This window comes from Miscanthus floridulus, chromosome 1, assembly GCF_019320115.1.
Source record: "Miscanthus floridulus cultivar M001 chromosome 1, ASM1932011v1, whole genome shotgun sequence".
NCBI lineage: Eukaryota > Viridiplantae > Streptophyta > Magnoliopsida > Poales > Poaceae > Miscanthus > Miscanthus floridulus.
The window spans coordinates 35,724,713-35,751,653 of record NC_089580.1 but is presented as its reverse complement, the minus strand read 5'-3'; the positions used below and the strand labels follow the sequence as shown (position 1 = coordinate 35,751,653).

The window sequence follows — 26,941 nt, the reverse complement described above, 5'->3', positions numbered from 1 at the left end:
TGAGTGGCGCAACCATCTCCCAAGCGCAAATGATCATGGGCGTGTCATATGGATACATGATTTTTATTTTTTTTTTAAAGAAACACTGTCCTTGCTGGACAGTTTTTGGGCTCTCTCTTTCGCAAAGTTGAGTCAAATTCATGTGTTTGCATAAATTAGTGAAGATTTAATCCCTAAAGAAGAACTTTGGTATAAAACACTGCAACCGTTCCAAGTTCCTCGCTACAACGAATCATTGGCTCCAAAATCGCCGGCCTTCACATCGCCTCTCTCCTCGCGTGTACGGAGTACGTGCACACCTATCGCCGCGGTTCCCTCAACAGTAGCCATCAATGTCGTGTCATGCGAAGCAGTATGGGCTTGTTTGGTTCAAGCCCTGGAGTAAATTTGCCTGGTCCCAACCTTGCCTGTACCTTGCCTGTGATGCGTTTGGTTGATGTCCTGGGATGTTGCCTGTACCAGGCAAGTGCGCATCGCCCCAGGCAAAGAAAATCGAGCGCCTGGCTTAAGCGCCCGGCCGCCTGTGTTGACTGGCGTATACTTTTGATTAGTTTATTTATTCACCGCCGGAAAGAGCCATGCAAAACTCGTTAACTTTTGTGTCTGCCATTTTTTTAGTGTAGGTGTACGCCTTTTTCTCTTGTTATCTTTTTTCTAGTTCTTATTTTCACTTACTGCAAAATATCTTGGTGATTACTGCTTGATGGCTATAATAGAATCTATTAATCATGGGCAGAACTTAATTATTTTCTTGCAAATACTTTATCGTAACATGTGGGACAAAATATAACAATCATAATCAAACTATAAAGATATATGTAATCTTACATAATAGATATTAAAAACATTTTAATTTTATGCATATCTCTATTAGCATTCTCAGGCACAGGTCTCCAACCAAACAGACCTTCTTCAAACTTGCCTGGCCAGGCAAAAATCATCAACTTTCCAGGCAACTCTCAGGCAATACTTTTTGCCAGGCAAGTCCTCCAGGTCTCCAACCAAACAGGCCCTATGTCTGTCGACTCCGAACAAGGGGAAACAGCCACCAGGCGCGCCCGCGTTGAAGCCCTTTACCAGGCCGCGCCTAGCCTGTCGGCACGCTCCGTCCGGCTCGTGTCGTGCCGGTCCCGCCGGATCGGATCGTGTGCCGCGGCGCGATCGTGAAGTGGGCAGCGAAGACATGGCACGTGCCTGCTGCCCGCCCAAAGCAGCATGGAAAGGAAAAAAGAATCGGGATAGAAATGCCAAGGAGGAATATCCGGGGAAAAACAGACGGGAGAGCAGATCCAAAACCCGCCGAAAAACCCACACTACGGCAATCGTTTCGGCCGTGCGAAAAGGACGAATAAAGCCCCACCTCAACTGGGGAATATCCTGGACTTCTCTCAGTCTCTTTTTCTCTCTCTCTCAAACAAGGCCAATTCGGACTTCGAGATCAAAATCAAGTAATCAACAGCTTTGAGTAGGCAAACGGGGACGTCGATAGAAGACTTCAGGCAAGTCAGACCAGACTAAGGATGGCAATGGGGCGGTTTTGGGTCGGATATCCGCGGGTTTGGGTTCAGGATAATTTTTCACCCACGGTTTTTGGGTTTGGGGCCCCGAAACCTATCAGGTTCGGTTTCGGGTTTGATTTTCGACCCATGGATATCCAATGGATATCCGAAATAAATTATTTGGAATTAAAACTCATGTTTTATAATATGCTAATAATAACTTATTTACTTAGATTATTAAATTTATTCTAAGTTGACTCATGAAAATATTTATTATTTGTTGCCTCTTGTTTATACATGTGAATATGTGTATATATATCATGCATATGTTTATAGAAAGTCCTTTTTGCTCTTACTATGTTGCCATACAAAACGGGTTTCGAGTATCTGCGGGTTTGGTTTTGGAGATGGATTATCACCCGAATCAGTGTTCGATGCGGTTTCGGGTTTCAGATTCGGGTGCATAGAGACTCAACTCGATCCGAATCCGCCCCGTTGCCATCCCTAGACCAGACAGCTTTGCCTTCGCCTTGCATGCAAGACGGCCCATTGTTCTTTCGTGACGGGCCTGCTTTTAATGCGCGTTGATGGACCAAGGCCCAATGGGCCAGAGCTTCTCCAAAAGACATGCACGGTTTATGACACCGTCGTATGCTTTGGACTAGTCCAGTGAGAGGTAGTCCCAAGGCTAACCAAAGAAATCGAATTACGGTAATGATACGGTGAGGGTACCTGGGCCTGCGGGAGGAGTCCGGTCTACTCCTCACGGCCCATCTAAAATCTAAAAAATAAATAACGAACGCATTTCTCTTCCTCCTCGCCTCGTTGCGTAGTTTCTTCTCGTTGCCGTAGCCACGATGCCTGCACCGATCGCCGAGGCGGCGTTCTTGGCGGCCTTCCTTTGCGCCCCGTCCCCGCTCCTCTCCATGCTGTTCCCCAGCGCCGCACTCTCTGCCTCCCTCGCGCCCTCCTCCATCCTCCATCTCCACCGCATCCGAGCGTCGGCGACCGCCTTCCTCCCTCTCCACCACGCTCACCGAGCACCGCGCAAGAGAGGGGGCCGTTGCTGGCCGGGCCTAGGCCAGGCGCAGGAATAGCTGGCCGCTGCCAGGTCGCGCCACCATCCTTGGATGTCGGCTGGCCGGAACCGACCGTTCCCCGCTCTGCTCTGTGTCGTCCAGAAGGAGAAGGGTGAAAAACACAAGTTGCAAACGTATGTTTCAAGTGTTTCAGATATTTCATAGGTACATTGCAAGTGTTTCATATGAATGTTACAAAAGTAGATTGTGATGTTTCATATATTGCAATGGTTGTATATGTATGTTGCAAGCTTCAGTTTTCAATGTCTCATCTATTTTTTCAAATACATGTCGCAAGTGTAGTTATCTGAACGTTGCTATGTTTACAATGGTTTTCAATTGTTTTTCATGTGTTTTTGCAAGTGTTTCAGATGCATGTTTTAAGTGTTTCATTTGCCTTCAGACGTATGTTTCAAATGTTGTTGGATGTTTTTTAAAAGTAGATCAAATATTGCACATGTTACAACGTGACCCACCTCGCTGGGCGTGAGGTTATGCAAAATTGTTAGTTGGTCAGGGTGGACAGGGTTGCTAGTTGGCTCGTGTTGGACGAGAATAGCCTGCTGTTACGTGCCTAAGTGTGTAGTGAGGTTTAAAGCTGTTCGTTGGTTGATCTTTGCACTAAAGTCATAAAAAATAGATGAGCATCCTGTTTTTGAGTCTGGTTATCACTCAATATTTTTTATTTTCTATTTCTAACAAAACTCGTGACAAAGTTTTTATCGGCCCCGTTCGCTTGTCTTAAAAATGGCTTGTTCGGCTTTTTTCAGTCGGAACAGTGTTTTTCTCTCACAACAATTCAGCCGGAACAGTGTTTTCAGTTAGTTTTAGCCAAATTTTAGACCAGCGAACGGGGCCATCGTCTTCTCGAAGAAAAAAAAAAAAAGCTCACCTCATGGTCCATTGTTGGTAGGCAACACTGAACACGCGAAAAATGAAGGGTTCTTGGTGCCACGGCTCCGGCGAACTGACGATCACCCATCGGCCATCGCAATCGCAATGGGTTGGCGTTCTCTCCGGTGGCGGTGGTGCTTGGATGCTCGCATGCAGGGATGACCGAATGAATGCATGCCCCGGGCAAAAGTTGGTAACGCTGGATTAGTGCACAAGCAGTTGACCAAGTGCGAAATGCATGGCAGTAAGAACTAATTGGACGCTGACCTGCTACCGATTCAGACTTCCGAGATGGAAATGGAGTGGACAGTAGACAAGCTCGAGACCGAGAGGCATGGGCTCCACTGGTGCTGACCCCGTTCGCTTCGCTGAAAAAACAAACTGAAATACTGTTCGACTAATTTGTTGTGAGAGAAAAATAATGTTCTGACTGAAAAAATAAGTTGAAAAATACGAATTAAAAGAGAAATGAACAGGGCCGCTGCCCACATAAATACTAGTGACTGACCAACTACAGCTCTACAAGTCAACATGTAGATATACTAGGCCCTTTTTTCTTGCTTTCACCGAATAAGACGCTACGCGTACCCTTTACTAAAAGCGATTCTGCTGAGCCCAGGACTAAACAAAGGCACGGACATCATCCTTAAGTTTCCAAAAAGTTTTTTTTAATGTGATTGGTCAACTTATGACCCTAGCCCCTACTATGCTCTTAAAAACAAAATCCCTCGGTTCCGTTTCATAAGATATAATTTGAAATGATACATTCTTCTAAATTACACTTTGATCATTCATTTACTTTATACTATCTTGTTTATGCTTATAAACCATTGGATAGTACAATTGCTTACAAATTTAACTGTATAGACTTTGTATTATAGTAGTTTAAAATTGTTATCCAAATTATTGGTCAAAGATTTTAAAGTTAATTCGAATCTTGATATGCGTGTGCGCCTTATAAAGGGAAACAGAGCTAGTACTCTACTTTAGAAAGGAAACACACTCCATGTTGTCACTTCCGGTAATGCACTAACGCTAGCAGTCGGATGTTCGAACGGAGTCTTGAATATCAAATGATGTTATGATAGATTTACCTATCTATTATGTGGCACAACCTCTTTCACATGTTCTTGATTGTCATTTCTCTACATCCTTTACCGTTTACCAATTGCTATCCATTTGCTCCCCCCTCTCTCATGTCGATCTCTCTCATGCGTTGCACCTTGTCGTCGTGGACTGCCCCAAGAGAAGCAAGGTCGTGATGGTGTATCCCCCCCCCTCCCTTCTCCATTATTCCTCCGCTCCATGCTCACAAGCTTGGATCTAGTGACTCGTGTAGCATCTCCATTCTAGATGTCGTCCCTCCATTGCCTTTGCTATGCTCTTCCCCCTTTCCCTCCTGGGCTGCCTTTGCCCCTACATTCCATGCCTGCTAAGCCCCTCTCCCTTGACCCCACAACCTCTACTCCTCCATGTCCAGTAGGCACCGTTGCTGATTGGTGATATGATGTAGGGTGGTAGGGATGGTCATAGATCTAGGCCTTCCTAAGCAACAAGGATGACAACCACCAGTGGGCGGTGCGTGCATTCAACCTTACTTTTGCGGACGTGCTCGAGCTTGACCACTTGGGCGAATGCGTGGCGAAGGTGCCGTCAACGATCTTGAAGTAATTGTTTGTACGATGTTGTGTTTATTTGTTTCTTTGTGTTCCAAGTAAGACATTATGATGTCTCAATCAGTGAGTTTTGTATGTTGCAATGGATGATCTTAACATCTCCCATGTTAGAAGAATTTTTTTTGAGATGTTGAAACAAAAACATATTATGATGTTGCAAACATGGTCTTTGTTTTTACATTGCAAGATGTGCTTCTACAATGTTATAATAGCAATTCATAGATGTTGTGGCTGATGTCTTGATTTGTTTCATGAATCTTTTTGCCAGAACACATTGCAATGAGGTAAAAGCTAATCATTTTTCTATCGTTCCTAACTTTAGCTTCATTGAGATTATTGTATCATTTTGATATTACAGTAACAAATGTTATTTATCTACCTCTTCCCTCTCTCTGTTTCTATCGCTCTCGTGCAGCGGTTGTGTGAGGTAGGCATGGCGTGAGGTGGCGCTTTAGCGAGCGTGAATCGTGTTTTTGCTCAAGGGCGGAGCTAGAGCAAATCCGGAGGATGCGCATGCCATTTTGTGGGTGCAAGTATATGTGACATAGGGGGTGTAAATATGGTGAAAATTTGGTTCTTATCGATATGTATTTTTAAAATTGTGCATGTGCACTGTCATACCCAGTGCACTTAATATAGCGTCATACCCAGTGCACTTAATATAGCTCTGACTTGCTGCCAGGTGTTGTTGTTGCGAGGAGAGAGGTCCCACGTGTGGCATGTCATTACTGACATGTCATTTTAGCCGAAATTGCCACCCACCCCCTAAAATTTTAGAAATTATTATCATTCCAATACTTTTATCCATTTTAGGGTTCTATTACATGTCACTGTTCTTTTGGTTACACTTTGAAAAGCTAGACATGCACTCTCTCTGTTCGTAGATATTGTAATAAGGTGAATATTCTAAAAATAATGTCGAATTGTTTGGTGTTGCAGATCTTAACAGGTTTTCTTGACCGGCGTGAGAATGTCTTCTTCTTAAGCACAATGCCCGGGGGCTGTCTTACCCCCCCCGCGGGTCAGAGTTTTTTTTTTCTTAACATATTTACACAACAAACTTTGATCAAAGTTAAATAAATTTAATTTAGGACAAACTAAAATACTTTGTATTTTAAAAGGTGGGTGGAGTAGGTAGAGGAGGTTACAATTGATTAAACTATCAGCCAATTTCTTATCAAAATTGTGTTACGACGTCAAGTTGGAGTGCTTGGACAGCTAGCTTTTTTTTCCCCGATGAATGAATTGAACAGCTAGCTTCTTCTTCTTTTTTTCCTTTTATTTCCTGATGACTTGAACAGCTAGCTTTGTGGGACATACATTCACATTGAATGAGCAATAAACAAATGCAATTTCCAGTAACCACACAACGTCGAATTGTTGACCCGTTCAGCTGCAGAGCTGGACAAGATATAAATTCAACATGATGATTATTCAAAGTCTTCACCGAGTAAGTTGTTAAATTTAAATCAACTATCATTTATAGTTTAGCATCTTGTCAGCTCTAGTTTACACCCGTGATGATTGACCATTTAAAAAAAAAACAAGACAAAACAAAAAGGCAAGAAGATAGAGTTGATAACTCAGAATGGACGTTTTGACACCTAATAAAAAAGTTGTTTAAAATAATCATAAGGCATCTGGGCCGTCCACCGTACCGACGGGCGACGGCCCTGATCATCTTATCATCAGCCTCGTTGACTTTCCAACATTTTATTCCGATCGTGCTCCACCTCTCACTCCCAAATGGAATATCATATACTCACGAGAATTACTTCCTGCTCAAGTGAAGGAGAAGGACCCAATGAGACTGCCTCCTCACATAGTCACATATGCTCTTGCTCTCCCTGTATAAGATCACAGAAAGATCTTGCAAAGACTCTTTCCAAAGCCACCACAATTGCTGCAATTCTCGCAACCTTTCTACCTCTCCACTCATCATAGTCATAGCATAGCACCTGGAACAATTTCATGCGCAAATCTAGATTGATTAGTGGTTGCAATCTCATTGGGTAATTCAATCGAGGCTACCAGTGTTCTAGCTACTAGCACTTGGATTTGCCGGCCGGTGCAAGTTTTCTGATGAAAGCCATGGAGGTGGTGGAGGAAGCCAACCGGGCCGCCGTGGAGAGCTGCAAGAAGCTCGTCGCCGTTCTCTCGCTCTCCGGTGCCGACGCGTTCCGGCCTATGCCCGTGGCCGCGGAGACCGACGAGGCGGTCTCCCGGTTCGGCAAGGTGGTCGCCGTCCTGAGCGACAGGCTCGGCCATGCCAGAGCAAGGGTTGCCAAGAGGAGCCCGCCGGCGCCTCCCGTCGATGCGAGCTGCCTCTTGGAGTACCACCCGTCTCTGGCAGTGGCACCGCGCCACACTCCCAACGCCGGCCCCCTGCTGGTCAGTGCTACTTCTCCTCCTCCTCCTCCTCCGCCGCCGCCGCCTCTGACGCCGCCGACGTCGCTGCCAACTAGTATGACGATGCGAAGCGCTGCGGCGCTGATGACGATGAGAAGCCAAGAAGCGGAGGCAGTGGCGCCGGCGGTGCTGCTGCTGCCGCCTTGTGCCAGCAACGTGACATTGACGCCGGCCCCGGCCAAGAAGTTTGACAGGAGCATGTTCCTCGAGACGTCGCTGCTGGAGTTGAACTCTTGCAGCGTGCCTCCCTCGCCGTCGCCGGCCATGGCGGTGCAGAAGAACAGCCCGAGAGTACTCGCGGCTGCTGTCCCCCCGCCCAATCCTTGCACCAGCACCCCTCACATCCAGTTCCAGCCCACCGGCCAGTTCCAGCCGCCGCAGCAGCAGCAGGCGAAGAAGCAGAAGAGCTTCCAGTTCGACCAGACGCCGAGCGGAGAGCAGTTCCACATCGAGGTCCCGGTGCCGCTGCCGCTGCCCCGTGCCGCCCCCGCCGGCGCCAAGGAGGTGATCAGCTTCAGCTTCGACAACAACTCGGTGTGCACGTCGTCGGCGGCGACGTCCTTCTTCACGTCCATCAGCAGCCAGCTGATCAGCATGTCGGACGCCGCGACGAGCTCCGCCGCCAGGCCCGCCACGGCGAAGAAGGTGTGCGGCAAGGGAGGAGACGGCAGCGGCGTGAGGTGCCATTGCCCGAAGAAAAAGTGAGTGCCAGCCATCTCATCTGCATCCCTCTTACAATGCAATGCAAGGTGCTGTAAGTACGTGGTGTTGAATGACTGGCTAATGGATGATGGAAATCTGTGCAGGAAGCCGAGGGAGAAGAGGGTGGTGAGGGTGCCGGCGATCAGCGACAAGAACGCCGACATCCCGGTGGACAACTACTCTTGGAGGAAGTATGGGCAGAAACCCATCAAAGGCTCTCCTCACCCAAGGTGCGCTGCATCTTGAGCATTTCGTACTCTTCACGCCATTGCTTTATTAGTTGTGTCCATTAAGCTGCCACGCCATCTTGTTTGTGCTACTGCTGCTACACTGCTATTAATTGATCGTTATTCAGAAAAAATGCAGTCTTGTATGACTGATAAATTCTGAATGATGGTGGTGTATGCAGGGGATACTACAGGTGCAGCAGCAAGAAGGACTGCCCGGCGAGGAAGTACGTGGAGCGGTGCCGCAGCGACGCCGCCATGCTGATCGTCACCTACGAGAACGACCACAACCACGCGCAGCCGCTCGACCGCTCCGTGCTCACCACCGCCGCCAACGCGGAAGCTTGATGAGAGCCCATCGGACGGAGCCGGAGCCGGAGCCAACGTCGTGCAGGAGCGACAAACTCTTTTCTTTCCAAAACAAGATGTACAGTAGTGACAGCTTGAGTGCGTTTCACTGTTTCCCGTTTCTCCGTGTCTGTTACTCTGTTTAGACGAAATTCATTCAGATGAAGGCCTCTAGTTTAATTTGTGCATGCCAAAGAGTGTAATCCTACTAGTTGATGTTTCATCTCGGCAAAGTACTGCACCCGTGTAATCCGCCATTCGGAATTCACGTGTGACCAGCTCGTTTCGGCATACCTGCTGGCTGATCTTTCTGCCAATCTCCTGTGGATGCGAGGCACGACGGGCTCGAGAAAACGAACGGACGTCGCCTGCTGAATAATTACAGATTCTTCAGTTCCAGCAGCTCACACGAGTGATTTTCTTAATTCCCGAATTCCGAGACGCCAGCGTTTCCATCACCGCGCACGCTCGATCCATGATTCAGTTCTGAACGATCATGCTGTTGGTTCGTCGTTGCAGTTGCAGAGCGGACGACGCACGTGATTCGGTTCAGTTAAGCAACTGTCAGCTGCTAATCTGGCTGGCAGGATCGTTAGGGCATTAAATGCGCCCCCACGATGAGCGCCGATGATTAGTGGCGCCAAGCATGTGCGTGCCCCAGGCCCCGTGCCATGGATCTTACTGACGCTCTTATCCTGATTTTGTTCAGGAGAGGCCGAGCTGGCACACCATTATTTTCCACATAGCCTGGTGAGATCATTATTGATGGTCATTTGCAGGGCTTATGTATGGATGGATCGTATTGTTTTTTTTAGCAAATCTTGGCAGAGACTTGAGATCCATGTTTAATGATTAATGAATAAGAATGGTAATTCCGAGCTATAAATCTAGAATAAGGCTGTCAGACACCTGTTCAACTTGTTCTTCAGTCACAGCTTAGTTGCTCTGTACAATGCAGCACCGCGAATCTTCTAATAAATTTGAGGTGGGATATCTCTTTTTTTTTTCTTTCAGTGCAATAAGAAGATTGCATTTTACTCACAATTTGGTGACTCCAATAGTTCAGTTACTGACAGCAAACACTACTATTTCAACTCAAGGAGTCAAGGCTGAGTACCTCTTCATCGGAAAACATGGCCGAGTATTTGTGGAGGCTCTGCAGCATTGTTTGTTTTTTATGGGGACTGACGATGCCAACTGCAATGCTAAAAAGCTAGGTTAGAATGATAAGAGTTGCCTTATTGAACAAATCGAATTCAACTGTAATTTAGTCTTTGTCACTAATTGTAAAAGGCAGGAGTCCACGCGGTTAGCTGCCTAGAGAAATAAATATATTTCACTGGCATGGTAGAGTTTGACAAACAAGGGAAACAAATATTAATTTGATCGGAAACACTTAGACGCGGGCATCCGTCCCGTCGGACCTGGCTTCTCACTCTGCTTCGCCCGTCTCTCTAAAAAAAACTTTGTCTCACTCGCCTCTCTCATAAAAAAAAATTCCCGACTCCGCCTCACGCCACGGCCCACTCCGGCGCGCCGCTGCCATCACCCCCCACGGTGCCTCTGTCCCCCGCAGAGAGAAGGAATCCTTCGCCAAGGTACGCTGCCAGCCGCCCCACTGACTGCAGCTGCTGCCGGACCCGGTCTCCAGCGCCTCGCCTTCCGCCTCCAAGCTCCATGTGCGTGGTTGTCGGTGTTTTGGTCCGGCGGGTCCTCAACCGACTAGTGAGAGTGTACTGCGTGCCCCTAATCCTGGATGGTGATGCAAAGAGACACAAGGTTTATACTGGTTCAGGCAATAGGTGCCTTACGTCCAGTCTGAGAGAGCTATCTTGTATTTCTTGCACCGAGGTGCTTGTAGTAGGGGCTTACAAGCTGAGTGAGAGAGGGAGCTAGTCCCAGGTCTCTGTGTAGAGTGGTGTGGGTGGCTTGAGATGTTGATCTCTTGCAGTGAGGGAGCATGTGTGTTACAGAGCGTTGTGCGTTGCCTGCACCTGTGTGTCTCATCTCCCCCAAGAAGCGGCCCTGGTCACTCCCTTTTATAGTCGAAGGGAGGCACATGTGCGGTACATGTATTTGCTACGTGGCGTTTTGTGAGCAGAGGCGGTATGTCCGAGCCCTGTAGCTCGTTACTGTGGCGGTATGGTCGGTGGAGCGGTCTTGTCCTTGGTGCACTGGAGCGATGTGCCGGTCACGCCTGATCCTGTGCGACGTGGGAGCTCCTGTGGTGGTATGCGCGCCTTCTTCTGTTGGAGGCATGCTGGTCACTGTATGTTTGACCGACACGGAGAGCCGAGGCTGGGTAGATGCGACGGCACGGGTGCGCTGATTCCAAGGCTACAGGAGCTTGGTCTTGTGCACGACGTGGGAGCTCCTGCAGCTTGACGTAGGGCATGGCGCGTACTGCGGACGACGTGTCGATCCCAGAGTGCTGACAACGTAGAGAGCCGAGGCCCAGTCGGTGTAGAGGCTAAACCATTGTGGGGGGCTCGGCGGGCGCGAGTCCCGAGGCTACAGGAGCCCAAAGCGGATAGCCGAGGCTCGGAGGGAGCAGTTGGTCTTGTACGTCAATTCCGAGGCTATAGGGACCCCGGACTTGACTTTCCACGCCACGCTGTCCTTGGAGCAGGGGTTAGGCAGCACAGTGCAGCACGGGTGTCAGCCGTGGGCACAGTGCCGAGCATAGCGGCCAGTAACCCCTGCCTCGTCTTGTCCTGGACGGCATGGCGTCGATGTGAGTCCCGTCTCATCGGCCACTCCGTTGTATCGTGTCATCATTCGGCTAACGTCGTGGGAGTGGTTGGACGCGTTATTTGGATGTGACATCCTGTCAGAGAAGTCGGTCAAGGCGGCGGTGACGGGGTTGATGCCGAGCCAGCCTCGAGCGAGTCGGTAACTGGGTGCTCGTCCGAGGCCTCGTGGCGTGGGGTCTCGGGCGAGTCGGAGAATCGGTACCTCGTCCGAGGCCTTATGGCGCGGGGCCTCGGGCGAGTCGGAAAACCAGTACCTCGTCCGAGACCTTGTGGCGCGGGGCCTCGGGCGAGTCAGAGAATCGGTACCTCGTCCGAGGCCTTGTGGCGCGGGGCCTCGGGCGAGTCAGAAAACCGGTACCCCGTCCGATGCCTCGTGGTTTCGTTCTGGGCCGAGCCCGCTTTGGGTGAGCCCGGATATTGTTCGAGGTGGGCTGGGCGGTCCAGCCGGGCCTCGGATAAGGTGGTGGTTTGCCGGTGGTTGTCTCTTGGCTTCGATATTTACAAGGTCTAAGCGATTTTTTTGGTTCTTGCTTAGGGGACCCCTTTTTATGGTACCCGATAGTAGCCCCCGAGCCTCGGGGAGAGTGTGAGCGCTCTTCCTGAGGTTTTGATGAGACTTGGCTCACGGCAGCTCTTGGCGGGATGGTGTTTCGTACTCGAGGCTTCGGTGGGTGCACGCGAGCGCACCCACCGGATGTAGCCCCCGAGGCCCTGGAGGAGTGGATTTATTCCTCCAGGGGCTTTTTTCATGTTGAGTGAGGGGTTTTATCGCGTTTGTCGAGCCCCCGAGTGTGAGTTCGGGTCGCTGGGCCTCGGCTTGGTTGTAGGAAGAGCCCTCAAGCCTTTGCTCGGAGCAAGAGGGCGATCATGAGTTTCTCTGTCTTTTTTGTGCGGCCCTCGCGTATCCTTTTTGTTCGGAAGGAGGGGTGGAGTATGCCAGGCTACCCTCGGTGGGCGAGCAGTGACACCTCCGGTGAGCTGTTATCGGGTAAGTCCGAGTGGAGGCCCGTGCCCCATTCGATTGGGGTCGGCTAGCGGTCTGGAGACGCACTGCAAAAGTACCAGAGGGCTTCTCTAGTGGGTCCTAGGGCCATTCAATTGGCCCCGGGGGCTCGATGCCTCCCTATGGTGGAATCCCATTTAGAGACCTCCCTGCCAGTCTCGGACATGACTTAGGGCATCCCAAGCAATTGCTTGCTTGGGCCTCGGCCATGTACAGGCTCACCCATAGTCATCCCTAACTCTGTTTGTCCTGGGGTGGCTGTTGAGACCCTTGGGGCCCAGCCTTTGAACCCCTGGACCATAACAGGCTCGGTGCCTAGTTCCTTGGTCTGAAAGGAATTGGGTGGGGGATATTCCCTTCCCATCGGCTGACGACGGTGGGTGCGCCTTTTGAGGCAGTTCCTCGAGGAGACGAAATGGCGCCTGCCATCACTGTGGTTGGATGCGACGCGACATCTACGGATGGGACGTTATTGTGTGCGCGCGGTTAATAAGAAAAAGGTGGACGCGTGGGCGGTTTGGTCGGATCTGGATTAACTGCGCTAGATCTGAGGGAAACTTTCTCGGTTTCATCACCCACCCATTTTGCCCTCTTTCCTCCCTCATAAATACGTGACGAGCCACGCCCCGCCCCTCCTTACCTTTTCCGCCTGTGTTCGCCCTCTCTGCCCTCGAGCGGTTGCTAAGAACAGAGGAAGAGAGTGCCGGGGAGAATAAGGGAGAAGGGGGAGGAAAGGAGAGAGAGAGAGAGAGAGAGAGAGAGAGAGAGAGAGAGAGAGAGAGTGAGTGAGATAGCGAGAGCACGCCTTACCGCCGTAGCCACATTCTCCACCGCACCCATGGCCGGCGGCGCTGTTGTCCTCCAGGCGGATCCTTGGGGTCCGTCCGACGTGTCCATGGCGACGCTGTAGTCGCTCGTCGATGACGGTCTCCTCCACCCGGTCACTGACCCCAACAGACCAGAGTGGATTGCTTCGGGGGGCGAGCCAGAGCCAAGGCCACGCGATGGCTACATCGTGAGCTTCATGGCCTTCCACGAGCGTGGCCTCGGCTTGCCGGCAGACCGGTTCATGCGGGCGCTCCCGCATTACTACGGCATGGAGCTCCACAACTTCAACCCCAATTCCATCGCGCAGGCGGCCATCTTCGTCGCCATCTGTGAGGGGTACCTAGACATTGCCCCCCACTAGGAGTTATGGCTCCACTTCTTTTGGGCGAGGCTCACCACCAAGCCGACGGACACGACGAGCACGCGGAAGGCGTTGAGGGCCGGTGGTTGCACTCTCCAAGTGTGCCTAGACCGACAGTCCTTCTACATCCTAGCCTAGCTCACGTCGTCCAACCGCCGCTGGTATAATAGCTGGTTCTACCTCTGTAATGATGACGGTGGGCTTCCCCCTATACCGAGTAGGTCATGGAGAGCCAGCCGGAGAGGTGGAGGTACGACATCCTGTTGGCTGATCAGTCCAAGCTGTAGCCACTCTTGAGGGCGCTAGAGAGGCTATGCAGCCATGGCCTTACGGCGGCCGTGGTCGTGGTGGCCTTCCACCACCAGAGGGTGCTGCCGCTGATGGCTCGGCGGCAACGCCTATTCGAGATGACACCGGGTGAGCCGATCGACGGCATTCGGTCGTCCGCCGTCGCCCTTTCCAATGAGGAGATTCTGCATCGTGTGAGAGAGACGGTGGAGGGGCAGTAGAGGAGCAGTGATCTTACCCTATTCCCGATGCGCCCGTTGTGGGGGTACATCTCTCTGGTGTGTCACGCGTCGCTGCGGCCCCCGAGGCCTCCTTGCTCCTTACGTTTTCAATCTGTTCCCTTATTTGCATTTACCATTCCTGCAGGGGATGAGGGATGTGCGAGCCTCCCCGGCGCCCGTTCCCGAGAACATAGAGTGGCGAGCGGAGAACAGGGCGCATGCCGAGGCATACAAGGAGTGGAAGGACGCCGAGGAGGCAAGGCATAAGAGGAAGAGCCTCGAGCACGATGAGCTAGAGAAACGTCGCCGGTAATAGGGGCGCGATGGTGAAAGGTCCTTGTTTGGTTTTGGTAATTGAGTGATAACTTAGGTGGACTAATTGTGTTTATGTAAGATACATAGGTGATTAGTCCACAGGTACATATGTGTGAGCAACATATGCCATGAAGGTGAAAATGGCTTGGAGATGTTGCAAAGCTCACACATGTGATGATGAAGGAGCTTAAATGCACATGAGACATGACATTAAGTCATGTGATCAAGGTGGAGAAGATCAAGACAAGACTTGGCTTGATGGACCAGTTGCAAGCATGAAGGGCAAGTTGAAGGCTTTGGAGTGATGGACCATGTGGCGGTGAAGCTTGAGCAAGACTTGGCGCCGATGGACAATGGCAATGGTGAAGATCAAGTAAAGTCAAGATCGATGAACCAATATGATCACGTGATGATATGAAGTGGATCATATCATTGTTGATTGTATTGGTGCATGTGTTGCATCGACATTGGAGGAGATGGAATGGAATGCGCAAGGCAAAGGTATAACCTAGGGCATTTCATTTCACCGGTCATAGGTGTGTAGAGAAGTTTATGACCAGGTTTAGGATAGATGGCCGTACTATCAAGAGGGGCAAACTTGTTTGCATATCGGTCATCTAAGTGCCACTCGAGTGATCTAACTTTGCATCATCGCTAGGATCGAGTGGCGTGGCAAGTTGAGTGGCTAACATCCTTTGGGAAATGGTTGTGAAAATGCTAACACACATACACATGGTGGTGTACACTTGGTGGTGTTGGCACATTTACAAAGGAGGTGGTGTTTGCAGGGTTGAGATGGGTTTGGGTGCGCTTTTGGGAAAATGGAATGCCTATTTTCTATTGCGCTGGATGCAAACTCTTGTGGTTGGCTCATTGGAGCAAGTGTGAAGAAGTTAGAAGTGAAAACGAGTTGATCGCGAAGACGCTGGCGTCGGTCAACTGACCGGACGCTGGGTCTGAAAGCACCAGACCCTGGCAGCGTGCGTCCGGTCAAACTAACGGGTCTGCACAGTACTGAGGGTATTGCACCGGATGCTGGTCTATGTCTGGTCAAGGTGGACCGGACGCGTCCGGTCGAAGAAATACGCCTCGGGGAGCTTACTGGAAATGACCGGACGCCGAGGATTCTACATCCGGTCAGTTGAAGCTGTTGCGTCCGGTCAGGTCAAGTGACCGTTGGAATCGGGACACGTGGCCATTTGCGGGCGACCGAACGCTGAGGTCCAGCGTCCGGTCAACACGACCAGAGCGTGTCGGCCCGATTTTTGCCCAGTGAAGGGGTAACGGCTAGTTTAGCCCTTGGGGCTATAAATAGAAGTGGCCTTCGGCCATGGCTGGGGCTGAGCACCTTGGGGGACTTTGTGTCCTTGCTTGAGAGTGCTTGGGAGCCCTCCATCTCACACATACTTGATAGTGATCATTCGATTGTGTGAGTGAGCGATTCTAGTGCGATTGCATCGTGAGGTTGCATCGAGTGGCACTAGATGATCGAGTTGCAAGCCAGTGGTGCTTGTTACTCTTGGAGGTTGCCACCTCCTAGATGGCTTGGTGGTGGTCTCCGTTGAAGCCCACAAGAAGCTTGTGAGGCGCTCCAAAGAAGTGCTTGTGAGGGGCATTGTGCTCGCCCTGCGGGAGCCACGAAGAGCAACTCTAGTAAAGCGTGTCATTGAGCTACCCTCACTCAAGGGGTAGGTTCTTGAGGCGCCCAATGTGCGGGCTTAGCGGGTGATGCTAATTAGCCGCCGAACCACCAAGTGAGCGGTCGACACAACGGGGACTAGCGTGTTGGCAAACACGTGAACCTCGGGAGAAAAATCATCGTGTCAACCTTGTTCTTCCCATTGGTTTGCATCCCCATTACACAAGCTTGCAATTACTTTTATACATATTAAGCTTGTGTAGTTGCTCTTGTAATTATATAGCTTGTGTAGCTTGCTAATTACCTTCTTGCTTGTGTAGCATAGAAGTAGCTCCCTTGTGTGGCTAATTTGGTTTTAGTAACCTTGTTAGTCACATTGCTTAGTTTGTGTAGCTAAGTATTTGCGCTCTCTAATTAGGCATTGGTTGCCTTGTTATTGAGCATCGCTAGTGAGCTTTGTTAGCTTTGTGCTTTTGCTTACTAGCATGTGTAGGAGCTCTCTTGTTGCTTAAAATACTAGTGGCATAGGTTTGTGTAACCTTGCTTCTAGAATTGTTTAGGAGAGCTCTAACTAGCCCAGCACCTTTGTTGCATAATTATTATCTTTGCAAGGTGCTAGTGAACATATATAGTGGGGTATAGTCTTGGCTAGATCGATAGTTTTAATTCCGCATTTATATCGGTTAGCCGACGCGATTAAGTTTTAGAAAAGACTATTCACCCCCCCTCTAGTCGCCATCTCGACCCTTTCAGATGGTCTCCCGGAGGAGCCGTCTCCATCATCATCGTCGATGGATTTTTCGAGCGATGACGATGAGAGCAAGGCGGGGTGGGGTCCCTTGGACCACCTCCCTAACGTTAGGGAGACGGCGCCTGGGGCGTCGGTGAGTGGCCTGGCATCTCTAGGAGGATGAGGAGAGGGTGCCTCAGGGCTGGCGATCACCCACCCCGGGGCCGAGGCCAACACGCTCGAGACATGGGCATCGGGGACGCGCGTCATCAGCCCGATGGGCTTGACAGCGGAGGTGGAGCGGGTGACGGCGGGGGCGACTCAACCGCCTCCGCAGAGGGCCAAGGGGGTGTTGGAGTCCAGTGAGGGCCGACCGGTACCGGCGGACACGGGGGCCGTGCCACTGCCACCACCGCCATTATCGAGGACAAGGGACGCGGTATGGAAGCTATTGCTTCCCCGTTTGAGGTAAGTGTTTTGTCAGTGGAGTTTGCAGCATCTCCCACTCATTGTTTGGTCATATGCTGACCTTGTGAGTGTTTTGTCTTCAGCCGGAAGCGTCAGGCAGAAGCGCCCACCCTGGTGCCACTTAAGGTGCTTAAGGTGAGCACCAGCTCCACCGCCCGATGGGTGGTGGACGCGCAGGCCGCCATGCAGTGTGGCGCGGCGTCGGCCAGGGCTAACCCAAAGGAGCTAGTCACCCAAGGAGAGGCTACTAAGGCAGCCACGAAGAAGGCAGGGGAGGAGGTGCCTACGCCCTGGGAGGCTGGGGCCACCGAGGGCGAGGCTGAGGCCCCTAGGACCTTCGAGGCCAAGGTGGTGGAGGCCGGGGCTTCTAGGGCTTCCGAAGTCGAGGTGGTAGACGCTGGGGCTCCTAGGACCACCGAGGCTGAGGTGGCGGAGGCTGGAGCTCCTGGGACCACCAAGGCCAAGGTGGTGGAGGCCAGAGCTCCCAGGACCACCGAGGCCGAGGTGGTGGAGGCTGGCTTAGGCACGGCGGAGCCGGCGGCCCAGGATGCGGAGACAGAGTCGGGGCAAGCTTCGGTACCGCCCCCAGTCCAAGACCCACAGTAGTCGTAGGAGAGCGCCCGAGAGGTGGAGGTTCATTCAATCTCCTCTGACGATACTTCCTGGGGAAGGAGGTGGCAGATGCCGAGGCGGCCAGCACCGCGGAGCAGCCAACTCTGACTTCTGGAGAGGGGAGCTCAGCCCTCGTCCGGGTACGACCCGAGCCCCGCGAGTGGGATAGCCCACGTGTCTTGTGGCGGAGCTAGGACGACCCTGAGGGGGAGCCTCTCTTCGCCCTCGAGGATGTGGACGAGGGGGGCACTGGGGCTCCCTCAAGCAATTCTGCTAGCTGGCGGAGCGGTCACTGAGGACAGCGCTGTCCATCATGGCTGACAACCTGCCCAACGTTGCCTAGGTACGCGCTTTCTTTTCTTGTGTCGTGTCATCTTTTTCCCGAGTTTTCTCGCAGTGCTCGATGTTTGTTCTGCCTATCTAGGAGCTCGAGGCCCTGTCCCTTAGGAAGTCGATGTTCCTCCAACAGGAGAGGGACGTCTAGGACCAGCTCCGACAGCAAAAGGACCTGCTCGCCAATGCTAATGAGCTTCTATCGGTGCGAAGCACAGAGGTGGAGGACCTCCGCCTTCGCCGTGCTGACATGAAGGCCGAGGCAGCCATGGCTCAGGAGCAGGCCACCCCTTTGACAGCGTGGATCCAGGAGCTGGAGGAGGAGCTAACCTAGGTGGCCGGCGAGCAGGACACCTTCAGGTCCCGGGCCGAACAAGAGGCAGCCTCTGCCAAGGCCATCGCCGAGCAGCTGGAGGTGGAGCAGGGCGTGCACCTGCTGATGAAAGGTGCGCTGGCGGGGGCTGTCAAGGTGGCCGAGGCCTCTTGAGTCGAGGCCTTAGCCCGGAAGGAAAAGGCCGAGGGTGAGTCCTGTTGAGCCTCGCCCCTTGTTTTATTTGTTTTTCTTGCGTTCGACCCCTAACTCCCCGACATGATGTAGAGCTAGAGAGGGAGGCTTCCAGGGTGGCTGAGGCCTCTTGGGTCGAGGTCCAAAACTAGAGGGATAAAGTCGAGGGTGAGTCTCATAGGCTTGCACCCTTGTTTGGCTTGTTTTCTTTCATGCTTAACCCCATCCCGCTTGTCTTAGTGTAGGGTTGAAGAAGGAGGCCTCCTAGGCAACTAAGGCATTCGTCGTAGTGCAGGCGGTGCTCGAGGCCGAGATCCGGGAGCACAACGTGCTATAGAGCACCGCCCATACCGCCTGTGAGGCCCTGGAGGTCGGGGGGGTCGAGTCGGGCAGCTCCCTTAGGAGCTGCTTGATCGCATTGAGCGGCCAAGTCCACAAGCGGCTCCAGGAGGCGCTGCATACGGGCGTCAAGCGCGCCCTGGCCGTTGTCTCCTCGCACTATGCCGGCATCAACCTCGAGGCCGTCAGCGACGGTTACATCATGGCTGAGGATGATGAGAAGGCCGAGGAGGAGGTCATGAAGTTGGTGGAGGTGGCTGAGTCCCCTAGCACGACACTGGCTAGGTTGTTCGAAGAGGAGGTGGTTCCTCCAACGCCGACCGCCGACGCTGGCGACCCTGAGTTTTGACCTAGGCCAAAGGGGCCATGCAAATAGATTAGGACTTACATCATTGTACCATGACGCTTGTGGCTGTCGAGGCCTTTTAAAGTACTTGTGTGTATATGCTTTTTAATCGTTTTTTATTGTATTTCCGAGCCTCTGCCCCCTGTCTCGTCTTTGAACATATCTCTTGCAAAAAACTTCCTCGGAGCCTAAGATGCCCTTCGGGCAAAAGGTGGTGAGGGAGTTGCCGTAGCCCAGAGGCGTAGGTCGTCTTGTGGCTTCCTTTTGGCCCTGAGACAGACTTTCGGTCCTTAGGTTTTTTTACAATCGATTTGTCAGAGTGCGCGAGAGAGTTTGGCGTAGAATTTTTTTTGAAAAACGACTAAAAACGGTGTCTGGGACTTAGCCCCCCCCTTCTAGCCCTTGAGGGAGGCTCAGTTCTATAGAGGCAGAGCCGAGTCTTGTTCGAGACCCATGGTGGGCACCTCTGCAAAGGTAGGGCCGAGTCTCCCTTATAGCGTTATCGTAACACCGATCCCCCATCGATGGGCTCGGGGGGTTTCTTGAAAAATTAGAACAACTAAAGAACGCTTCTTTATTGTATTTCAAGAAACAATGTATACAATGCTTGGGAATTTAAGGGTAGAAGCGACGTAGTTGTTCTATGTTCCAAGCGTTAGTGAGGATTTCACCCTTCTCGTTGGCTAGCTTGTAGGTCCCGGGCTTTAGCACTTGGGCGACGATGTATGGCCCTTCCCATAGCGGGGTCAGCTTGTGGCGGCCCTTATTGCTCTGCCTCAGTCTCAGCACCAGGTCACCCACTTTCAGGTCTCGGCTTCGAATGCGCCGGGCTTGATAGCGTCGTAGGGCTTGCTGGTACTTGGCCAAGTGTAGCAGCGCAATGTCTCGGGCTTCCTCCAGTTGGTCAAGGGCGTTCTTGCGGGCAGTGCGGTTGCTTTGCTCGTTGTAGGCCTGTAGCCTCGGGGAACCGTACTCCAAGTTAGTGGGGAGGATGGCCTCAGCTCCATAGACCAGGAAGAATGGTGTGAACCCCATGTCTCGGCTCGGAGCGTTCCTCAGGCTCCAGATGACCGACGGGAGTTCGGCAAGCCATTTCTTGCCAAATTTCTTCAACCGGTTGTATATTATTGGCTAGAGACCCTGTAGGATCATGCCGTTGGCACGTTCTACTTGGCCATTTGTCCTAGGGTGTCCTACGGCCGACCAGGCCACACAGATGTGGTGGTTGTCATAGAACATCAGGAACTTATGGCCGGTGAATTGTGTCCCATTGTCAGTGATGATGGTGTTTGGAACCTCGAACCTGTGGATGATATCAGTGAAGAACAGCACCGCTTGCTCGGATTTGATTCGAGTGATTGGACGAGCCTCGATCCACTTGGAGAACTTGTCAATAGCTACCAGCAAATGGGTATATCCCCCGAGGGCCTTCTGTAGAGGCCCAACCATGTCCAGCCCTCATACGATAAATGGCCATGTAATGGGGATGGTTTGGAGGGCTTGGGCCGGGAGGTGCGTCTACCGTGCATAGTACTGGCATCCCTCGTAGGAGCGTACCAGCTTGGTGGCATCAGCAACTGCCGTTGGCCAGTAGAACCCTTGGCGGAAGGCGTTTCTGGCGAGCGTCCGAGGCGCTGCATGGTGCCCGCAGGCTCCAGCGTGCAAGTCCCAAAGTAGGGCTTGGCTTGCCTCGGTGGTGATGCACCGTTGGAGGACGCCAGATGGGCTTCGCCTATACAACTCGCCGTTGCTGAGGACGTAAGTTTTGGCTCATCGCGCGAGCCATCGGGCTTCAGTCCTATCTGTAGGAAGCTCTCCTCGACGAGGCAATCAAGGAACGGGACTCGCCAGTCCATACCCTAGTCGGCCTCGAGAGGCTCCGCGTTGATTTCCATGGCCTCGGGCTCGGCCGCAGGGGTCTCGATGATAGAGGGGGCCTTAGGCCCTATGGTGGGCTCGACCGGTGGGCCCTCTTCCACCAGCGAGGCATAGTTGATGGAAGGCTTGTGGAGGTCTCTGGTGAAGATGTTCAGGGGGATCGGGGCCCATGCCGATGCCATCTTTGCCATTTCGTCCATGGCCTCATTGAATTTTCATGCAATGTGGTTGAGTCCGAGGCCATTGAACTTGTCTTCTAGGCGACATACCAACTTGCAGTACGCCTCTATTTTGGGGTCATGGCAGTTCGACTCCTTCATCACTTGATCGACGATGAGCTACGAATCGCCCCGTATGTCAAGACGCCATACTCCAAGTTCGATGGCGATCTGCAAGCCATTGACGAGGGCTTCGTACTCGGCTACATTGTTGGAGACGGCGAAGTGGAGCCGGATCATGTAGCGCATGTGCACTCTGAGGGGTGAGATAAAGAGCAGACCCGCGCCTGCCCCGGTCTTCATCAGAGACCCATCAAAGTACATGGTCTAGCATTCTACCTGGATTTGAGCAGGTGGCAGTTGGGTGTCGGTCCACTCGGCCATAAAATTGGCCAAGACCTAGGATTTAATTGCTTTATGAGGCACAAAAGATAGGGCTTCCCCCATGAGTTCGACGGCCCACTTGGCTATTCTACCCGAGGCCTCCCGGTTCTGGATTATCTCTCCCAGAGGGAAAGACGACACCACGGTCATGAGCCCTCCACCGGGCTGCTCCGCCATCACCGTGACCCCGCTGCTCTTGCTCGAGAGTGTCTCGAAGCTACTACAGAAGGAGTCGGTCTTGTTCGACCTTGGCCTAAAGCTCACGGAGCTGCTCTAGGTCTAGGCGTCGAAGTTCCTCGGGGGCGGGGTTCTCGTTCCGCGCTGCCGGGGGCTCGACGCGTGGAAGTGTGGCGTCGCCTGCCCCCTCATGGGGCGAGGAGCAATTGCTTGCCCCTTCGTCCTCATGCTCTCCCTCGGCATCCCGAGCTCGACGTTGAAGCACTCACGAGTGGGATCGTAAGTGTCTTTGTCATCAGAGTTAGAGTAGCCAAAGCAGTAGTCGCTTGCGGCCATGAAGCGGCGCATGGCTTTAGGGTCGCGAAGCCTAGAGAAGTCTACTCCAGCCCATGCCTCCTCCTCCTCCGAGGAGTCAGCGTGGGTGTGGGTCGAGATTATGGTGATGAGGCCGAGGGCAAAACATTGGTGGCGTCCTAGGGGCTCTACGTGAGTGGAAACGTAGGCGGCGGCAGCATTGCCCAACCCAAAGGGGTACGGGGATGGTGTCGTCGCTAGGTTTCGCTCTGCCGGAGTCGACTCCTCAGGAGGTGGCGGGGTAGAGCTTGATGATGGGGCGTTGCTGCGCGCCACCGGTGTCTTTCCCTTGCCCAGGCTTAAGCTAGATAGGTCCCTAGCTAGGGACTCTGTACCAACAGCCGGGTATGGGATACTGGCAGAGCGCGGTGCGTCGCCCTGAGCTCGCGCGGTGTTGGGGTGGTCCCGCCCACGTCGTGCCTGGCGAGCACGACGAGAGCGGCGGCCCGGGCACCGCCTACGCCTGGGCTACTGGTGCGTGATGTCGTCGTTGGTCGATAGAGCTCTAGGTGGGAGGAGTACCATATCATACTCATATCCTAGAGACATGAACTCTAGGCTTCCGAACCAGATCACTGTGCCGAGACGTAGTGGTCGTACGGGGTCTACCATCCGGAACTTGTTGGGATGACCAAGCTGACACGTAGTATGGCCCCTACCTAGCGCGCCAACTGTCGGTGTTTTAGTCCGGCAGGTCCTCAACCGACTAGTGAAAGTGTACTGCGTGCCCCTAATTCTGGATGGTGATGCAAAGAGACACAAGATTTATACTGGTTCAGGCAATAGGTGCCTACATCTAGTCTGAGAGAGCTATCTTGTATACCTTGCACTGAGGTGCTTGTAGTAGGGGCTTACAAGCTGAGCAAGAGAGGGAGCTAGTCCCAGGTCTCTGCGTAGAGTGGCGTGGGTGGCTTGAGATGTTGATCTCTTGCAGTGAGGGAGCGTGTGTGTTATAGAGCGTTGTGCGTTGCCTGCACCTGTGTGTCTCATCTCCCCCTAGAAGCAGCCCTGGTCACTCCCTTTTATAGTCAAAGGGAGGCACAGGGGCGGTACATGTATTTACTATGTGGCGTTTTGTGAGCAGAGGCGGTATGTCCAAGCCCTACGGCTCATTACTGTGGCGGTATGGTCGGTGGAGCGGTCTTATCCTCGATGCACTAGAGCGACGTGCCGGTCATGCCTGATCTTGTGCGACGTGGGAGCTCCTGTGGTGGCATACACGCCTTCTTCTATTGGAGGCGTGCTGGTCACTGTATGTTTGACCTACGTGGAGAGCCGAGGCTGGGTAGATGCGACGGCGCGGGTGCGCTGATTCTGAGGCTACAGGAGCTTGGCCTTGTGCACGACGTGGGAGCTCCTACAGCTTGACGCAGGGCATGGCACGTACTGCGGACGACGTGCCAGTCCCAGAGTGCTGACAACGTAGAGAGCCAAGGCCCAGTCGGTGCAGAGGCTGAACCATTGTGGGGGGCTCGGCGGGCGCGAGTCTCGAGGCTACAGGAGCTCGGAAGCGGATAGCCGAGGCTCGGAGGGAGCAGTTGGTCTTGTATGTCGATTCCGAGGTTACAGGGACCCGGACTTGACTTTCCACGCCATGCTGTCCTTAGAGCAGGGGTTAGGTAGCACAGTGCAGCACGGGTGTTAGCCGTGGGCACAGTGCCAAGCACAGCGGCCGGTAACCCCTGCCCCGTCCTGTCTCGGATGGCATGGCGTCGATGTGACTCCCGTCTTGTCGGCCACTTCGCTGTATCGTGCCGTCGTTCGGCTGACGTCGCGGGAGTGGTTGGACGCGTTAGTTGGATGTGACGCCCCGTCAGAGAAATCGGTCAAGGCAGCGGTGACGGGGTTGATGCCGAGCTGGCCTCAAGCGAGTTGGTAACTGGGTGCTCGTCCGAGGCCTCGTGGCATGGGGTCTTGGGCGAGTCGGAGAATCGGTACCTCGTCCGAGGCCTTGTGGCGCGGGGCCTCGGGCGAGTCGGAAACCCAGTACCTCATCCGAGGCCTTGTGGCGCGGGGCCTCGGGCGAGTCGGAGAATCGATACCTCACCCGAGGCCTCGTGGCGCGGGGCCTCGGGCGAGTCAGAAAACCGGTACCTCGTCCAAGGCCTTGTGGCGCAGGGCCTCGGGCGAGTCGGAGAATCGGTACCTCATCCGAGGCCTTGTGGCGTGGGGCCTCAGGCGAGTCGGAAAACCGGTACCCCGTCCGAGGCCTCGTGGTTTCGTTCTGGACCGAGCCCGCTTCGGGTGAGCCCGGATATTGTTCGAGGTGGGCCGGGCGGTCCAGCCGGGCCTCGGATAAGGTGGGGGTTTGCCGGTGGTTGTCTCTTCGCTTCAATATTTACAAGGTCTAAGCGATTTTTTCGGTTCTTGCTTAGGGGACCCCTTTTTATGGTACCCGACAGTGGTCGGCGACTGCAGCGGCGCCTGCGTCACCGCCGCGCCATGCTGTGCTCAGTCCTCCGTCGCGCCCTGGCCAGACACCAGGAGAGGGGCCATCGCTGGCCGGCCCCAGGCCAGGCGTAGGCGCACTTAGCCACTGCCAGGCCGCACCACCATCCTCGGCCGCCGGTAGCCGGAACCGGCCATCCCCGCTCTACTCTGCGCCGCGCGGAAGAAGGGTGAAAATGCATGTTGCAAGTGTACATTTAAAGTGTTTTAGATGTTTTATAGGTATGTTGCAAGTGTTTCAGATGGACGCTGCAAAAGTAGATCAGGATTTTGCATATGTTGCAATGGTTGTATACGTATGTTGCAAGTTTCTGTTCTCAATGTTTCATGTTTTTCAACTTATGTTGCAAGTGTGTTTATCTGGATATTGCATATGTTTTTACACATATGTTGCAAATGTTTTATCTGGATGTTGCATATGCCTTGTAATAGTTTCAAGTATTTTTGCAAGTGTTTCAGACACATGTTTCAAATATTGCATTTGTCTTCAGACGTATATTCCAATTATTGCATCTGGATGTTTTAAAACTAGATCGGATGTTGCATCTTTCTCCTCATGTTCTGCTGCCTCGCCTCAGTGTCGGCCGTGGTAAGCGAGGGCAGGTGGAGGCGGTCCCAGCTGGTGCGGGCATGCAGCCGTATGTAGCATGTGCAGCAGTAGCCGTCGTGGGCTAGGAGGTGGCGTGGGTGAGGGCGGCAGGCGAGGCATGGGTGGGTAGGTGCAGTGACGCGGGTGCGGCAGGCGTAGCGGCACGGGCATCTGGACATCCGGGCGCTAACCACGGCCTAATTTGATTGCTACGCCCTAATTTGATTGCTGATTTGTCCTTTTAGTATAGATAGATTATAAAAACTAGTATGTTCTTACTATGCTATTATGCTGAGGAACAGGCGGTAGCAGCGTAGCTGTAGTACGGTCTACATATAACTAGTGTTGTTCGCCATTTTTTTAAGAAAAATGAATGTCCAAAGTCTTTGCTGAGTCAACAAAAGCATAGTAAGGTCATGTTTCTGTAGCGTCCGTTTGGTTGGGTTTTTTTGCTTAGCCAAAGCCAAAAGGCTCAATCAAAGGGGCTGTTTTTTAGACGGCTTTTTCAGAAGCAGCTGTTTTTTCGTAGTACATTTTTTAAAGCTGGTTTGACCCTGCTTTTGACTTTTAGCTTTCTGCTTTTCAAAATTGATGGAATAAAAAGCTTTTTCATAGTTGTTTCAAGAGAGATAAAGATAGAAAGTATATTTTATACTTATTTAACCAAACAACTTTCAGCTTTTCTACAACTCACAGCCCACAACAGCTTTCCTACAGCTCACAGCCCACAGCTTTTTTTTTTCCATAGCCACAGCTCAACCAAACACACTCGTAGCCACTCTTCGTGGCACCATGGTCTCCTGCAGCTCCCTGGCGTGGCGCCTCAGCGTGTCGGGCTGGCTTGATCTAGAGAGCATGGTGGCGCTGAACTGATCACTGGCAGGGCGAGAGGCATCGGGGCGTGCACGGCGCGACTCTTTCACGAAGCGCACGCGCGTTGTGGTGGCGGACATCGCTGGCTTCTCTTCACCGAACGGTCGAGGACGACGTGCTGGCAGCCGTGGTCCGTGGACCATGCCGTGGCGCGGTTCGGGGCACTAGAGACCGGCCTTACGATCGGGACTGACTCGTCTCTAAATCCGATCCGTCAGTAGCGTCGTAGTCCTTCCGGCCCCTCGCTCCGATCAGACCGGGCCGAGCCCACCGGGAACCTCAGGTGTCGCGTCGTCAGGAATCAGGATTGCTTGGGAAACTAATCCGGGCCTCGTACGAAACAGAGCGACGTACTAGATCAAAAGGGGACCACTTCAGGCCCAATACACGATCAAATTCAACCAAAAAAACGGGCGGAGGGACTATATAAAAGTGCTTGACCTCC

At 52.7% G+C, this 26,941-nt stretch overlaps 2 protein-coding genes across 2 annotated transcripts; both read left to right on the top strand.

The window, feature by feature from the left end:
* Window positions 1-6,984: 6,984 nt before the first annotated feature.
* On the top strand, window positions 6,985-8,984 carry LOC136478751 (protein WRKY1-like). The gene is made up of 3 exons (XM_066477016.1): window positions 6,985-8,258; window positions 8,364-8,489; window positions 8,669-8,984. Exons 1-3 carry the CDS (start codon window positions 7,231-7,233, stop codon window positions 8,832-8,834), a joined length of 1,320 nt encoding a protein of 439 aa, XP_066333113.1. The 5' UTR covers window positions 6,985-7,230; the 3' UTR covers window positions 8,835-8,984.
* Window positions 8,985-17,249: 8,265 nt separating this feature from the next.
* LOC136454607 (uncharacterized) lies at window positions 17,250-19,578 on the top strand. Its single transcript, XM_066454977.1, has 4 exons — window positions 17,250-17,440; window positions 17,524-18,016; window positions 18,112-18,192; window positions 19,339-19,578. The coding sequence occupies exons 1-4, from the start codon at window positions 17,250-17,252 to the stop codon at window positions 19,576-19,578; spliced, it is 1,005 nt and encodes a 334-aa protein (XP_066311074.1).
* Window positions 19,579-26,941: the final 7,363 nt, after the last annotated feature.